This window comes from Candoia aspera, chromosome 7 (genome assembly GCF_035149785.1).
Source record: "Candoia aspera isolate rCanAsp1 chromosome 7, rCanAsp1.hap2, whole genome shotgun sequence".
NCBI classification, from domain to species: Eukaryota; Metazoa; Chordata; class Lepidosauria; order Squamata; family Boidae; genus Candoia; species Candoia aspera.
The window spans coordinates 30551901-30569677 of record NC_086159.1 but is presented as its reverse complement, the minus strand read 5'-3'; the positions used below and the strand labels follow the sequence as shown (position 1 = coordinate 30569677).

Genomic DNA, 17777 nt, shown 5'->3' with positions numbered 1-17777 from the left:
TTCTGTCTTGCAAAATATTAGATGTTAATACTGTCTCATTCACTAAGTGGACTTTGAAGGGTTTCAGAGAATACATGGAAGAAATGCTTGCAGATGGTGTTCCAGAAATTCCTCATTCTTTTTGATCCTGTGCAAATCTTTTCACAGTCACATAAATCTTGCATTTTTCTTTTTATTTGCTTTATGTGATTTTATTTATTTATTTATTTATTTTCTATCCTGCCTTTATCATCTTTATAAATAACTCAAGGCGGGGAACATACCCAGTACTCCTTCCTCCTCCTATTTTCCCCACAACAGCAACCCTGTGAGGTGAGTTGGGCTGAGAGTGAGTGACCGGCCCAAGGTCACCCAGCCGGCCTTCATGCCTAAGGCAGGACTAGAACTCTCAGTCTCCTGGTTTCTAGCCTGTTGCCTTAACCACTAGACCAAACTGGCTCTCATAATTAAGTAATTATGATTTGCTCTTGTTCCTTTTTTTCAGTTATGGTTTTGTCTAGCACTTATTACAAATATATTTAGGTTGTAGTCTTGAAAACACAAATTCCCTGAATTTATTGTTCCTTATTCATATAATATTATGGTAGTACTTCCTCTCAATTTCCTTCTATATGATGTCACTATTCTGTTGGCCCTGACCACCATACCGTGATGATATCATTCTTGCGGAAGCCTAGTTCATCATCATCGTGACGCTCAAAATCCAACAATGCTTTAGCACGTCGCCGCTGGTTACGGGAACACGCAACATAGCTTTCATGGTCCCGCTGGTGGCTTTCCATGGTATAGTCTGGAGTCAAGTCCTGGGTATAAGGGTGGACAGTAGTAAGCTATATTCTTCCACTCTAATACTATATAAATCTACTGACTGATTATGTGCCATCAAGTTAGTGTCGACTCTTAGTAATCACATAGGATAGATTTTATCTATGACAATCATACAAATCTATGCCTCCCCTTAAATTAGAAGCATAAATGTATCTATGTTATTAACAGAATATGTAGATGTGTCCATGAGGATAGCTCCACACTCACTATGCTGCAACTCTTGGGATCCACACACTGGAAATGCTGGGCCACTTGTAGGATGGCCTCACGCAAGTCTTCAACCAGCTCTGTTTGCTTAATATTTTTGGCTTTCAGTGCCTCCATATCATCTTCTCCTAGAAGTAAGAAAAAAATTCTCTAAAGCAGCAAAACTGGGTCCACTGCAGGTACTGACAAAACTTCAAATGAACATCGCCGTGTTTAAATCAGAAAGAACAACTGCTATGTTGTACAGTAGTGTTAGAAGATTAACTCGTATTTTTACATCAGTTAAAATATTTATAGCTTGCCCAATATCCGAACAATCCCAGGGTGACTTACAATCTATTAAACATCTATGATAAAACAGTAAAATGAGGAAAAAATAAAAATTTAAAATTAATTTAAAAAGCCATAGCCACAGTGCAATAACAAAGAGGCACAGATTTTCACAAGGGAAAATATGATATGGCCAGGCTGCTGTGGCTGTTAAATCTCAAATGCAAGAGTAAAAAAAAAAATCAGGTCTTTATCTAGCCCTGAAAAGTAAACAATTTTGGCAACCACCTGTAATTCCAAAGCTGAGATGCCACAACAAAAAAGTGCCCATCCCTTGTAGATGATCTTTTCAATTCTGGGATGCTGAGAAGAGTCCTGCCTGCGGAGCTCAGTATTTGGGAAGGTGCATCCTGTGGGAGGTGCTTCTTCAAGTAGCAAGGTCCTAAACCATTTCAGGCCTCAAACATATTACTGAGACTCTAAAAGTTCTCCAGGCAGCAGCCACGTTCTGCACTAGCTGCAACTTCTGAGCTGTCTTTAAGGACAGACCCACAGAGAAGTACATTACAGTTATTCTGCTTACCCTTGCCAAAGGCAAACAAACACATGGTTTGGCAATAGATATACATAGCTATTAACAACTTTCAACTGTGGTATTCTTTCCAGGGAATAAATAATTTTATTGTGCAATTTTTTATTACCAAAAAGGAGTGATGTAATTCCAGACTTCCTGCGCTGTGTTCTGCGTCGCACAATCTGAGTGAGATGAAGAGCAAGGCATAAAAAGGGAGAAAACTATAAAAAAAAACTTTATTGAGCAGTTACATTTTGTTTAGAATAGTAAGGTTTATTTTGAAGATTTCGTACAAGAAATGGGTGTGGGGGAGGGAATATGGATAGCAAAACTGATACAGAGTTGCAACTGGATGATAAATTGCAGCAGGTTTGGGAAGCCTGGCAGCATCTATTCACAGGGTATACAAGATTGTGACCCACCATCATTACTATCAAAGACAATGGAAGCCAAGGCCAAAGATGACATATTTTGAACTTATGAAGCACATAAGACTTTAAAAACATACCTTTGATAAGTTTACTGCAGCACCAGGGTTAACCAGCTGCCCTTGGTCTGCAATGAGGTAAGCAAGGTGCTTGCAACGTTGAGTCTCTACTACTACATCTGTCAGTGAGCCAGCCACACGTATGGCTTCCTGTAGGAGCACATCTGGATCTTCAATCTGAGATGGGATATCTGAGAGGGTGTTGAAGATAGATGCAGAGTTCTCAGACTGGGTGAGTTCATCTTCCTGTGTTAAAGTGTACAGGTTATTCTGTATGATACAGATGAACCATCCTGTAAAATATTTTTGCTCCCATTTGTTGTAATCCAATAGCAACTGTTTAGATAGTACAGGCAAGATAAAACCAATCTGTTGTTTTATTCCTTCTTCCCAGTCACTGCTTCCCTTGCTCATTTCCTATTGGCTATCCAATAATGCCTAGAGCAGATACTTGATAAAGACATGCTAGTCTGGAAGGCAGACTTCCAAATCTTGGAAGTAGTTACGTTGACTTATTAATGCTATTTCTCTCAGGAATATGGGGACTACTTCTAGCAAACTCTGGCTGTGCTTATCAGAAATCTTCATGAACAAATAAACTATTGTGTTAAGTTTGTTGTTGTTGTTTATTCGTTTAGTCGCTTCCGACTCTTCGTGACTTCATGGACCAGCCCACGCCAGAGCTTCCTGTCGGTCGTCAACACCCCCAGCTCCCCCAGGGACGAGTCCGTCACCTCTAGAATATCAATTGTGTTAAGTAGTTTTTAAGAACTCTCATGTTTCCAGTCAAATGATTTTAGATGAAAGTTGCATGCAAAGTAATCTCTCACTGATACCCAGATTTTCAGCCACTTCTGTACAAGTGATATACAACGGCCATTCTATACAACAGTTATTCTACTACAATATTAATAGTTTATGCAGAACAAAATACAGGCTCTCTCTGTCTGCAGAGTACCTGCATCTAACTTGGAATAATCCCTGTTGCACTCAACAGATTCTCACGAATGCACAAAAAGGCAAAAGTAGTTGTGTTGGCCAAGAGAAGAAAAATTCAAAACCCATTTTGGGTAATATCTTTACCAGGATAAGTCAAGGTTACAAAATAACATGCAAAATGATGGGTTTCACTGATTTTTACAATCTATTAATTCTGAATAGGCATGCATCTACCTGACTGCACCATTCAACACAAACTAGGATAACATACTTCTTTGATTCTGGTGTTAGGAATTTGCATTTACTGATTTTTCTGGCTCTATCCAGAAGTATACATATGTTTTTAAATGTAAATAGTATTCAAAATTTCTTATTTATAAACTAGGCTACTAGCATTATTACAGAAGGCTGCAAAGAGGAATGTTAAGGCTACAGAGATGGTGAGAGTCCAAAGATTGCCCAAGTTTTAAGTGAGCAAAATATGATAACTTTTCACTTTTTCCTGAAGCAGCGCCCCTCTCCCCTAGATTCTCAGAGTTCTACAATGTCCTCTTGAATTCCTGCCACCCCACATAGTATGCTCATTCCATTCCATGAGGGGGAAAAAAAGAGGGAGCTAGGAAAAGTTGTAAAATGTTGGGTACCTTCAAACTGAGCATTCCCAGCGTGACCTGAAAGAGAACGATGGAGCCTTGGTAGAAAAAATAGTCCCAGAGACGCAATAGCAGCTTGATATGCACCACACTAGCAAACGATGTAAGAAACCAATGTAGGGTAATGAGGGAGAGCTCTGTGAATAGGAATAAAGATACAACACCAGTTCATCTGCGAACTGCACACCTGCCCTTTTCATTTCCCACATAAATAGGATGCATTAATATTATTGTTTTAAATAATGTAGGAGAAAATGTAGCTCTCCTTAATTCTCATTGACATGTATCATGCCAGCAACTAAACACTATTTTTTCCATAGACGAATGTTCAAAATGATAGAAGAGACTACAGATACACCTATATACTTCTTGAACCCACCCATGCACATCGATAGAAGTAACATGGGTGGAAATAATTTCTGACCTATATTAGCATTGTTATCGATGTTCAATATGTTGTTATTCTGTTCACAGAGTTGGATGTTAAAGTCTTAATTGAACTGAAGGCTTCTTTAAAAACTCAATTTCCTGTTTATAGGAAGAATGTAAAATAGCAAAATCGCAAGTGTTGCTGTGAGAACTCTTAACACATTAGATACATAACAAACAGTATTTAGGAAACGGCTTTAAAACAAATCAAGTATTTGTGCTTTGACTGACAATGGCTCTCCAACATCTTGCGCAGAGTCTTTCCAAATATGTTTTTAAAATTGACAATGTATCATGCCAAAGATTGAATTTGGGTGCTCTCCCATTGTCATGTTCACCGTTTCAATGTGCTTGGTACATCGTAACGTTTCGCATGTCATTTGCCTGATACATGTTTGATCTCGGGAGGGAGGAAGCTTCCTCTTCGGGGAGTTGTTATCTGTTGGCTGCTGGGTTGGAATGTGTTTGGGTTATCTCATGTGTTCAAGGTTGCTTTCCCAGGATGTGTGGAAAACGGTTACTAGCACCTGGGAGGGGGGTGGTTGCTATGGCCGGTAGGGGGGAGGGATCACATTTGGAGCCGAGGGTTTTTAGTTTGTATTTGGCACGCTTTTAGTCATTCTCAGCTTTCTCTGTATCTGCCATAATTTCCCTAATAAATCAGATTTCATTTAAGTAACCTCTTGTGAGTCTGTTTGGGGTAGGTAACCATTACACCCATCAACAAGTGATTATTCCTCCATTAAATTGTAATGGAGTCTATTGTAATTGCCTGACTTTAAACATCCTGAAGCTCTCAGAATCCTGTTTTTTGTCAGCATGTACCCATCTCAGCAAACTAAGAAATTAACAGGCAAAGGGCCCTTACCAATGTCATGCTCCTGAAGAAGTTTGTCCAGCTGTGGCAGGTATTGCACAATGAGATGACGCAGGACACGTTGGTCAGTCTGGACCCCCATCAAGGTGGTGCTGAAGTAGGAGGCTGGCACCAGGTCTTCAATGATAGCACACATCATCCAGAAGGCATCTTCCTCTTCCAAGAAGAGAAGTAAGGAAGCCACTACCTAGTATGAAGGAAGAGAAGACCTGAACGTAAGTATCAAAGCACCTATTATCCCAAGAAGGACTTCTTTCTGCTTACAAGAATACTATTTAGGTAGAATGTAGTCTTATATGTTCAGTGGCAGAATAGAAAGGAAGCATCTGAAAATCAGGGTTCTAATAATTTTGCCTCATGTATCCCATGGAGGCTTGAACAGCTAGTTGTGGCATTCGGTTGGGATTCCACAAACCTGGGATATATGTATTTGTTCTCATAAATATGTTCCCACAACTCTGTGCCACAGTCTCAATGTGATTAAGTTGGCAGGTGTCGCTAAATGGAAGCCTATATGTTATCTAAATATGATAATCAAAATGTGATTAAAGGTAGAGTGCCAATTAAGACAAATTAACAAAAAAATTGATTCCCTCTACAGGTAGCTCAAGAGCTGTACTGAGATTGCAAATTACTTTCTTCACCTTTCTGTGAACAAATCCTTAAAGGAAATGGCCATAATGCAAACACATTTCATAATGAAAAAGAGTATTTTACCATGCCAGTGCCTTGACAGTACCCAATTTCAGGATATAACCACGCCAAGCCACGTAGAATTCTGCGTAACCGTGGTACTCCAATGCTATTCATGTTGGAGAAACAGGCATTACTGGGCATGGTGCGGAGTAGATCCTTCTCGATCTGAGAAACATCAAGAATTATAATAATAAATAATAAAAATAAAAACATCAAGCACTATAAAATCAGTGAGTGATGAGCTTCCCTTTTAGAGATAAAACATTCCCAGAAATTTTCCCAGATAAAAAATGTTTTTTCAGCCTCCCTTTTTTATTTCACTTTATTACTTTATAAAATATATTATATTTATCTTGATTTGCTCAAAAGTATGTTTGGTGTAGAAAATTGAAAAGTATATATTCAGATAATTACTGTTACTTTTTCTCCCAAGTTTGCCAATTATTTTTCCAGACCTTCACATTTCTACTCTAATATCAAGTTCTCTAGCTCACAGTATGCTCTGGTATTTCTTGCACTGCTGACAAAGTAAATGTTAAGCTGTAAATATGCATGTCACCCCAGTATAGAAGCTTCTCAGTTTTCTCTTTCTTTCTTTCTTTCTTTCTTTCTTTCTTTCTTTCTTTCTTTCTTTTTCTTTTTCTTTCTCATTCATTCATTCATTCATTCACTCATTCATTCATTCAGGATGCCAATCAACTTCAACTAACTCTGGCTGGTTCACAATAAAATAATGTAAAAACAAGAAGATACAGACTATTAACCAAAACAAATACAAAAATAACTACAAGGTAATCAGAAAACAGCACTTCACAAAAAAGCAAATATTAACATCACAAACATTAACAATCTCAGATATGCAGATGATACCACCTTGATGGCTGAAAGTGAAGAGGAACTGAGGAGCCTTATGATGAAGGTGAAAGAAGAAAGTGCAAAAGCTGGTTTGCAGCTAAACCTCAAAAAAACCAAGATTATGGCAACCAGCTTGATTGATAACTGGCAAATAGAGGGAGAAAATGTAGAAGCAGTGAAAGACTTTGTATTCCTAGGTGCAAAGATTACTGCAGATGCTGACTGCAGTCAGGAAATCAGAAGACGCTTAATCCTTGGAAGAAGAGCAATGACAAATCTCGATAAAATAGTTAAGAGCAGAGACATCACACTGACAACAAAGGCCCGCATAGTTAAAGCAATGGTGTTCCCTGTAGTAACATATGGCTGCGAGAGCTGGACCATAAGGAAGGCTGAGCGAAGGAAGATCGATGCTTTGGAACTGTGGTGTTGGAGGAAAATTCTGAGAGTGCCTTGGACTGCAAGAAGATCCAACCAGTCCATCCTCCAGGAAATAAAGCCAGACTGCTCACTTGAGGGAATGATATTAAAGGCAAAACTGAAATACTTTGGCCACATAATGAGAAGACAGGACACCCTGGAGAAGATGCTGATGCTAGGGAGAGTGGAAGGCAAAAGGAAGAGGGGCCGACCAAGGGCAAGATGGATGGATGATATTCTAGAGGTGACGGACTCGTCCCTGGGGGAGCTGGGGGTGTTGACGACCGACAGGAAGCTCTGGCGTGGGCTGGTCCATGAAGTCACGAAGAGTCGGAAGCGACTAAACGAATAAACAACAACAAACATCACAAACACAGGAGTCCCATCCACCCTACCCTAAAGCTTGGGTAAATAGCCACGTCTTTAAGGCTTTCCAGAATGTCATCCGGGTGGGAACCATATGGATCGCAGGGGGGACCTCCTTCCAGAGGGCAAGCACCACTACAGAGAAGGTGCATTTCCTTAGTCTGAAAGATGACACTGTTTAATAAAGCGGACCTGGACTGTTCCCACTTTGCCAAATCATACCAGAGAGGCAGAAACCACAGAAAACAGGCAGTCCTGCAAATAGTCAAGCCCCATTCTATATAGGGCTTTATAGGGAGTAACCAACACCTTGAATCGCACCTGGAAGCACACTGGCAATCAGTGTAGCTCATGGAGCAGAGGAGTCACAAGGGTTTTGCTGAGGCAAGCCTATCACTGCACACATCACTGCATTCCGGAACAAATGAAGCTTCCAAGTGGTCTTCAAGAGCAGTCCCATGTAGACCACATCGCAATAGTCAAGCCATGAGGTAACAAGGGCATGAGTGATTATCTGGAGTGCTAACTGACCAAGGAAAAGCACAACTGGTGCACAAGATGGACCTGTGCAAAGGCCCTCTTGGCCACAGCTGCGACCTCCTCTTCAAGCAGGAGTGCTGAGTCCAAAAGAATGCCCAAGTGCTACACCATTCCTGACTGGGGAAGTGCAACTGCATCCAGGAGTAAATATGGAAAATCCCTAGATCTGGGTGATCCCAATAGCTAAAGCCACTCAGTCTTGGTAGGACTGAGCCAGAGTCAGTTTCTCCCCACCCAGGCCTGTACAGCCTCCAGACACTGGGACAGAACTTCAACAGCTTCACTTGGCCAGCCTGTGGTTGAAAAATACAATTGGGTATCATCAACATACTGATACCAGATCCCAAACTGATGGCTGACCTCACTCAATGATTTTATGGCTTTATGTAGATCTTAAACAAGAGGAGAGATAGTATACAAATCATTCTGCAGTGCTTCGTCTACAGGTCCTCAAGGTGTAAAAGTAAGCAGCACTTCTATTTTCCTTCCTACCCTCAATATACTTCAGAAAACAAATATTCTCACTCCTACCAGTATGAAAAAAATCACTTACAACAAACAGTACTGTGTTTAATTCAACAACACAGTGCTTCATTACATTTATTAGCATACCATAATCTCAGGAGCTGTTGCACAAGAATTTTTTATTGAAATCTTTCCTTCAGAGTAATCAGCCTTGCTGTGCAGCAAATAGATCTGTGCTGATAAAGAGAGATGCTAACACGGTTCTATATTTAAATCTGTATATTGCCCACCTTCTGGTAATTACACATTTTTCTTATAATATGATAGATGCACATCACTTCTCTTTGATCTTTATAAAGGTAAATTTAAATGTTTTCTACTCATTCCTGGAAAGATGACTGAGCCAACCTGTTTAAGTCTGAAGTTGACAACATATTTAACATTCTGTGAGGCTGAGGACTGCGAATTGGATGAGGCATAAATGTGGCAGGGTATTGAGGGGGTAGTTTGGGGAAGTTTCTTTGAGTTGTTTTTAATTGTATTTTTTAAAAAATTGTACGCCTATTTAAACTATGCTGTCTATTTTCAGCAATCATGGTCAGAGAAGCTTGGAGAACTATACAAAGGAAGCTCAGGGGACACACAGAGTCCTGGGTCCACATGGTTTACGTCCTTGCTCTGTGTAAGAATTCAGTTGTTACTGAATTAATTTCCTAAAGCACTAATCCCACTGAGAAGTACTCACCTGTTTAGCAGCAATGGTTTCATCATTTGAGCTGTTTTTCACAATTTCTCGGTAAGACATTTCTGAACTTCTCTTTTTCTGTAGAGCACCTGATAGTCTCATCCACAGCTGGGGAAAAATTGTGGGAAAGGGGTTGAAAGTAGTCAGAGATTCTTACAGGCAAGCTCTCTTTCCTGGGTATTCTTACCTGGGGCCTCATACTGTGAGGAATGCCAGCCAAAACCAGAGAACGTAGCTTGTCTGAACGTGGAAGTGTGACTTCAATCTTATCCCATGTGAGGTCTCCCACATCATGATTGTGTGTGAACTCCAGATGGGCCTGCCATTTCAGTCTCTGCTGTGGCTCTTCAATCAGTGGGATCCCCAAAAGTTTGCTGGGTGGCTCTGCACCATCTGTAGCAAAAATATCCAAAACAGTGGGGAAAAAGATCCAAATATTTAGAGACTTATTTATTTTTCCAATGTTGATAACAACATTGGAAAAATAAACAAACATGTTCCTAAATATTTGGGTATTCCAATCAAGATAATAGGGAAACAAGTTACTGAACTTGGATGTGCAGATAATTCCTAATTCACAAATGTATGAATCAAGGATGTACGTGAATTCAAAAGCAGAAAACTGTTTGTGAGCTGTCCCTAATAAAGCCTATGCAAATCCATGAGTTCAAATGAAAGTAGGAAAAGAAAAGTTTTCATGTTCTCAAAAATGTAGATACTGAATCTGATTAGTCTGATTTTCCCAAAAACTTTTGCAGAATGAATCCTGATGCATGTTTGAAGAAGCTGCAACTCTGATTATTTTTTGGCTATCACTCGTGTGCATTTCAAACAAAATTCATGCACACATGTATACATTTGATACATATATGTATATTTTCATAATTAACTAGATCCCAAATTCATAACTTTCATAGTTAAAGATGGCATTTTTCTTCCTTATACCCAAAGTCATTTCAAGGTACAGCCCTAAATAAGTAATGAAATAGTACTTATCTGTTTTATATCTATCTTTCTGACATATCCTTTTCATTGATATTCTTTTGAAATATTAAATAAAATGAATAAATTAAAAATAAAGAAATGAAATAGTGTTCTTAGGAATAAAAACTTCTAAATGAGAACCTGAGAGAGATCTGATCACAAGTCAGGCCTTTCAGAAATGAAGAACTTGCCTTCTCTGTCAACTCGGAAACCAAATTCATCATATTGGAACTCTGGCTGCTCAACAGATTCTTCTTTCTGGAAAATAAAAGAACTAAAATGTTATTTATCACTTAGTGCAATGGTCAAATACAATACATTTACACATTGCTGATATCAAAAATTAATAGTGAGCACTCTCAGGTATCTCCTCCAACCTGGTTCCCTCTTTCATAATCACCAGCCAACACACCTTGAGAGCACAGAAGGGTATTCCTCCATAGCTCTTTTTCTCTAAGATAGATATATGTATATAGAGATAATCTACATAATAAATCCAGAAATCAAGAGTTTAAAGGAAATTTCTATCACTGTTCTTTCACTTCTCTGAACTTCTTTTCCTTGCCCAAGTTCTATAGATAACAGTTCTATGTGCCTGTATTTCATACAGAAAACGTTGCTACTGTTTCACCATCTGAGGTAGTTATGCATCTTTATGGTTGCTTGTCACAACCATTTATCTAACCAGCAAGATATAAGTCAAAGAACTGATGACTGCTGGTTAGATGAATGGTTGTGACAAGGAACCATAAAGATGCATACCTACCTCAGATGGTGAAACAGTAGCAACGTTTTCTGTATGAAATACAGGCACATAGAACTGTTATCTATAGAACCTGGGCAAGGAAAAGAAGTTCAGAGAAGTGAAAGAACAACGGTGATAGAAATTTCCCTTAAATTCTTGATTATTTAATTCATCAAAGCAGTGAGGCTGTAGCGTGAGCTATTAGTATTGTATTACATTACAGTTGTCCCAATTTCATCAAGAAAAAAAATCTGTTGTCAGATCATACTTCATTTAAAATAGATTAACTTCCTGACTTAATACAAATGGCCCCAGTGACGTCCTTTACACACATTCCCAATTTTGTTGCCTCTCAATGTCAGTCCAGAGCAGCTGAACTTAGCAGCTAGATCCCTCTAATTTATTATTTCAGTATATGAGACTGTTGCAGATAGTCCCTGTCCCAAAGGATTGTGTTTAGGGACAGAGTCTCATTTTATATTTTGTCTAGGCACAGATTCTCCACCCCCACAAAGGAAATAAATCAATATTTATAGCTATGTATAAGCCAATTTAAATAATCATTACCACCCACCCCACCAAGTATTTTTAAAAGAACCTGTGTACATTTTAAGCATAAGGGAAGTGTGTATTTTATACTCTTTCTATACTCAGATATAAGACCTGCTTTTAAAAGGCAATTAACCTGTTACTGACCTTTTACTTTTTTCTTTTTGTAGCTTTAAGTAAGCTCTGTGCCATTATTTTCCTCCATTATAACTTACCTGTTGGCAGTTTAGAGATCTTTTTGTACAAGCATGAATTCATGACACTATGGCTATACCAGTAATTAAATGCGCACATGCTTTAATCAAGTCTTATATTTCTTTCCTCATAGCTATAAACAAGGAATTTATATGCAGACAGCTGCACTGAGCCCTATACTGGACAGTGAGCAGGCTGGTGTCTCCTCTCTGCCAAGGATGAAAAGCAAGACGACAAAATGGGGAGACAGGCTTGGCTTCTGCATTCAGCAGAAATGCAGAATAGTGCTGCATGAGCAAAAGAGCTTTTCCTTTACTGCAAAAAGGTCAGTAACATTGTGAGATGATTTGCAAGTCTACTGGGCATTCTTGTACTCCTTCATAATCATTATTTAATAATAATTATTCTTGCAAAAGAAAAATAAGGTACAAAACAGATTTTCACTTTGCTATCTATGTACCTGAGTATATTTTGCCAAAATCTCTTGAGGCCATATACTGGGGGTGAGAGCAGAGAAGGGTCCACCAGTGGAGGGAGTATAGTTTCCTGTATGTAAAAAGAACAAGCATATACAAGTATATAACAGAAATGACTAAAAACATTACAAGAGGATAGCAATATTAAAATAAAGAGGCTTGACTTCTGGTGAACGCCATGGCGAGTTGATGTCCTGCTGACAGCAGGAACGCATTTACGAGGAAAATCGCAGCTGGATGCTGGATCCAGACTGGCAAAATCTCTCCGGAGGAAAGAGAGATCGTTGAGATAACTCACATGCACTCCGGACAGCTGCTCCTCAGGAGTAGACCACAGGAACCCATGTTTTGCCATTGGCTTATGAGTTGAGTGGCTGGGAGTCGAGGGACACCATCTAAACTCATACTCGTAAGGCAGCCTTTTAAGGACAAAAAGCTCGACCAAGCCTCATTTCTTAATCACTTTTTGGATTTAAAAAAATGGTTCTGGAAAGATTATGACCCTGTGGATTGGCAAGTTTTTACTGTACTTACTGGGTGAGTTGCCTTTTCCTTGGACAAAGAATTTTTAAATATGATTTTAAAAGCTCTGGAAAAAATTATTATTTTGGGAATTAAACAGCAAAAGGATGCTTAGAGTATGGATTTTGGAAAGTTAACAACAGATTAAGAGCCCAGATGGACTTGGAATTATAGTTTTGAATTAATTGGAAGAATCCTTCCTGTGGGAGATGGAGATTGGTTGGGTTTTTTTTTAAAGAGGAAACATGATAATGGCACCTTGAAGATTTGGCACTAGAGGGAGCTAGAGGATAATAAATTTGTCTCATTAATAAAGAATGGAGCAAAAAAACTTTGATGGATATTTTTTAATATTGGTCTTTGAAATTACTTGATATGATAGTGTGTCAATGAAGTTACAGAAGAAGAACAAGCTACAATGGATAAGTTTGAAATTAATTTGAATGCGGATTTAATTGTGTCAAGCAATGAGAATGATATGGAGAAAGATATACTGGATATATAAATGAAACCGGTGGATATTTTATTGCTTAAAGGAAATGTACAATTACTAAACCAGAAAACCAATTTGGGTAACTTTCTCTAACTGGATGTACAAAAGAGGTCTGTTAAAGTCTTGAAGGACTTTATAGGAAGTGATTAAAAATAGGGCAAATTTTACTCGATGTACAAAAGAGGTCTGTTAAAGTTTTGAAAGATGCTTGGGACAAAAAAAAAGATGAACAGAAATCAAGCTCTGGGATTATATTTGAAGGGGTTAAAAATTAAGATTGTTAAAAGTACAGGGAAGGAATACAGGGTTGGCTTATCTGATCAGCTTAAAATAGAAAATTAGTTATATCTGTCATGTTCACCGTTCCAATGTTACTGTTACATCGTAACGTTTCGCATGTCATTTGGCTGATGCGTGTTTCATCTGGGAGGGGAGGAGGATTCCATCTCGTGGGATTGTTATATGTTGGCAGCTGGATTGGAATGTGTTTGGGTTATCTCGTGTGTTCAAGGTTCCTTTCCCAGGACATCAGCAGAAACGGTTACCAGCACCCGGGGGGGGGGGGGGGAGTTTGCAACGGCAGGGCGAGGGGAGGGATTACGTTTGAGCCAAGGGTTTTTAGTTTGTATTTGGCGCGCTTTTGCTCATTCTCAGCTTTCTCTGTATTTGCATACTATTCTTTAATAAATCAGATATCATTAAGTTCCTACTTGTGAGTCTGAGTCTACTAGGGTAGGCAATCCTTACATAAAGCTGAAAATCTCAAAAAATTTTCCGTTAGCCCCTTTCCAGATTTATTTTGTGAGGGAGAAGTGCTAGCAATGAGCAAACCAAATCCCCAAACCACGGAAAGCTAGGAATCGAGCGAGGGGGAACCCGACTCCATGGTGATAAGAACAGAGAGGGTCCCTACTCAGGAACTCTCAGAAATTCGGGAGGTGTCGAGCTCCAGCCTGGGAGAAGAGGAGGTTGGAGGTAAAAGAGCCCCTGAACCGACCGGCGAGTCGCCAGGCGAACTGGTCACCTGGGATGAAACACAGGGACCCCTACCAGGGACGTCCAAAATGTCTTGGAAACAGCGGTACCCGAGTTCCCCAACTGTGGTGAGGCAGGAGGGAAAGGAGGATTCCCAAACTCCTGACCGTATAAGACTGGTGGAGGCCAAATTGGAGTCACTAGAATTTATGTTTCAGAAAATGTCAATGGACTGGGGTCCCCGGGAGAGGAGGAGAGAGGAGTCTAGTAATAGGCATTCATCTCCTTCTTCGCCCCCACCTTCTTCGGAGGAAAGGAGTAGGACCTGGAGCAGAGAGGAGGCAAGGGCACCAAGGGTGAGAATTTCAAGGTCCCCTCCTCAGAGCGGAGATCCCTGGGAGCTAAAAGAAAGTCCGACCGCCCAGCTGTGGCAAAGGGACCGCCCGGAGTGGGGGTTAAGGACTTTACAGTTAAATTTGATAGAGATCCAACTAAGCTATCGTTCTTCCTTACCAATGCAAGGAGTTATATGGATGAATGGGAACCGTATTTTCGTTCAGAAAGAGCCAAGATTAATGCCATTGCCACTAAGCTCAAGGGGCGGGCTGCCGATTGGTATGTGCAGTTATGTCAATTGGATGCCCCTGAGCTGGAGGAGTTCGAAGAATTCCTGTGGGCGTTGAAGCTACACTTTGAAGACCCGTTAGCTAAAGAAAGGGCAAAACGGGCGCTGAGGGAGCTTAGCCAGGGGCCACGATCGGTAGCAGACTATACTCTGGAATTTAAGGCTCTGGCTGGGAAGGTTGAGGATTGGTCCCAATCTACCTTAATAGAACTTTTTAAGGACGGTCTGAACATGGAGGTCCTGAGGTGGTCGCTCGGTAGGGACGACCCAGATACCCTGTATGAATGGATACAGTTGGCAGGGAAGGCTGAGCATGCCCATGAAACCTTCGCTCACAGGAAGGTGATGAGATATTCCAGGCTCAGCAAGGGTTCCCGCCCTGCTGCACCTACTGGAAAGTCCGGTCAACGTGCCTGGGAGGAGGAGAGGGAGCGCCGCTATGCGAAAGGGCAGTGCCTCCGATGTGGAAAGGAAGGTCACCGAGTGGCAGTGTGCCCAAAGGGCAAGACCGATGATTGTTCCGGGAAGCTGATGGGGAAATCTCCCTCCCTACCCAGGAAAATGAAGGCAGCCATGGCTGAAACTGAAGTGGAGGAGGTTCCTTACTTTGGGGGCGAGGGGGAGCCCGATCTACATCAGCCGGCGGGAAATGCCAGCCACCTGCTCTAAGGACCGCCTGTGGGCAGGTGGTGGAGGCATGGCACCACCTATTAGAGGGGGCTAAATGTCCTTTTGAGGTTTGGACTGACCATAAAAATTTGGAAGTGCTCAGCACGCCCCGTAAGCTCAGTCCTAAGCAGATCCGCTGGGCTCAATTTTTCAGTCGCTTTGACTTTAAGTTGAAATTCATTCTGGGCAAGAAAAACTTCCTGGCTGATGTGCTTTCCTGCCTGCCCCAGGATTCGGTCCAGGCACCTGACGTTGTGGGTACACTGTGGACAGAACCCCAATTGGGTTTGCAAGCTGTCACACGCAGTCAAACTCGTGCGCAGCTGCCCCCAGCTTCAGTTTCACCGGCCGGGGGAAGGACGCCAATTCCCTTGCAATTGCAACAACAGTTTCTGCTAGAGGTGAAATCTGATACTTGGTTGCAAGCAAATAGAGACAATGTTACATTTGACAGAGGCTTAGCTTGGAAGCAAAACTGCCTCTATGTCCCTGACAGTCTGCGAAGGGAAATTTTGATTAGGTCTCATGATGATAAAGTGGCTGGTCATTTTGGGTTTGTCAAAACCTTGCATCTGGTACGCCACCAATTTTGGTGGCCCACATTGAGACATGATGTAAAAAGTTATGTTGCTTCTTGTCCTGTCTGTGCCATGTCAAAACAGAAGGGGGGTAAGCCGCACGGGCTGCTGCAGCCGGTGGCCAGCCCCTCCCGTCCTTGGGAGGAGATTTCTATAGACTTCATTGTGGATTTGCCTCCTAGTCAGAGAAAGACTGTGATTTGGGTGGTAAAGGACTACTTTTCCAAGCAAGCCCATTTCATTCCATGTGCTTCTATTCCGTCTGCTCAGCAATTGGCCCGCCTTTTTCTAATCCACATCTACCGGATTCACGGTAGCCCCTCCCGCTTGGTCACAGACCACGGGACACAGTTCACTTCCCAATTTTGGAAGGCATTTTTGAAGCTGGTGGGCACCAAACAGACGTTGTCCTCTGCGTTGCATCCAGAGACTGACGGATCTACGGAGGTTCTTAATTTCACCCTGGAACAATTTTTGAGGGCATTTGTCAACTATCAGCGGGATAATTGGGTTGATCTGCTACCTTTTGCTGAGGTGGCTTATAACAACGCCGTCCATCAGAGCACAGGGCACACCCCTTTCCATATCGTTTTTGGACGGGATTTTGTTCCCATTCCTGAGTTGCCTCAACCCCCCGCGCAGCCCTGCTCTGCTTCTGATTGGGCTGCTCAACTGGCTGATTCGTGGCCAGTGATTCAGCAGGCGTTGGCTGATGCCCAATCTGCCTATAAACTGCACGCTGATAAGCGACGAGCCCTTCAACCTGCTTTTAAAGTTGGTGATAAGGTCTACCTTTCCACCAAGTTCATTAAGTCCCCTCAGCCCTCAAGGAAGTTGGCTCCTAAGTTTGTTGGTCCTTTTCCCATTGTGGGAGTTGTGAACCCTGTCACGTTTAAACTGGATTTGCCACACAATCTGAAACGTTTACATCCTGTTTTTCATTGCAGTTTGCTCAAGCCTGTCAACCACTCCCACCATTGGCATCCGCAACCCCCACCTCCTGCTCCGAACATGATTGACGGACAGCAACATTTTGAGGTGAAGGAGGTCCTTGATTCTCACCAACTTCGTGGCACCCTGCAGTACCTCATTCGGTGGAAACACTTTCCCCACCCTGAGTGGGTATCTGCCCGTGATGTTCACTCTCCTGTTTTAGTTAGACGCTTTCATCTAGCTTATCCTCTGAAACCTGCTCCTTAGTGTTTTTTGGGGGGTGGTATGTCATGTTCACCGTTCCAATGTTACCGTTACATCGTAACGTTTCGCATGTCATTTGGCTGATGCGTGTTTTGTCTGGGAGGGGAGGAGGATTCCATCTCGTGGGATTGTTATATGTTAGCAGCTGGATTGGAATGTGTTTGGGTTATCTTGTGTGTTCAAGGTTCCTTTCCCAGGACATCAGCAGAAACGGTTACCAGCACCTGGGGGGGGGGGGAGTTTGCAATGGCAGGGCGAGGGGAGGGATTATGTTTGAGCTGAGGGTTTTTAGTTTGTACTTGGCACGCTTTTGCTCATTCTCAGCTTTCTCTGTATTTGCATGCTATTCTTTAATAAATCAGATATCATTAAGTTCCTGCTTGTGAGTCTGAGTCTATTAGGGTAGGCAATCCTTACA

General features: G+C 41.4%; 2 protein-coding genes across 5 annotated transcripts in view; both read right to left on the bottom strand.

Annotated features, from left to right (window-relative positions):
- Positions 1-17777, bottom strand: part of ADSL (adenylosuccinate lyase) — a 275527-nt gene that overhangs the window by 217547 nt on the left and 40203 nt on the right. The window lies entirely within an intron of this gene.
- The window catches only part of SGSM3 (small G protein signaling modulator 3), a 43550-nt gene that overhangs the window by 13539 nt on the left and 12234 nt on the right, over positions 1-17777 (bottom strand). For all 4 annotated transcript variants that reach the window (XM_063308157.1, XM_063308159.1, XM_063308160.1 and 1 more), the window contains 11 exons: positions 12285-12370; positions 10527-10593; positions 9539-9744; positions 9352-9459; positions 5982-6125; positions 5256-5451; positions 3950-4095; positions 2388-2612; positions 2007-2061; positions 1036-1163; positions 648-803 (listed from right to left, as the gene is read on the bottom strand). In XM_063308157.1, the coding sequence (XP_063164227.1) occupies positions 648-803; positions 1036-1163; positions 2007-2061; positions 2388-2612; positions 3950-4095; positions 5256-5451; positions 5982-6125; positions 9352-9459; positions 9539-9744; positions 10527-10593; positions 12285-12370 (1517 nt within the window). The remainder of the gene's footprint in view (positions 1-647; positions 804-1035; positions 1164-2006; positions 2062-2387; positions 2613-3949; positions 4096-5255; positions 5452-5981; positions 6126-9351; positions 9460-9538; positions 9745-10526; positions 10594-12284; positions 12371-17777) is intronic.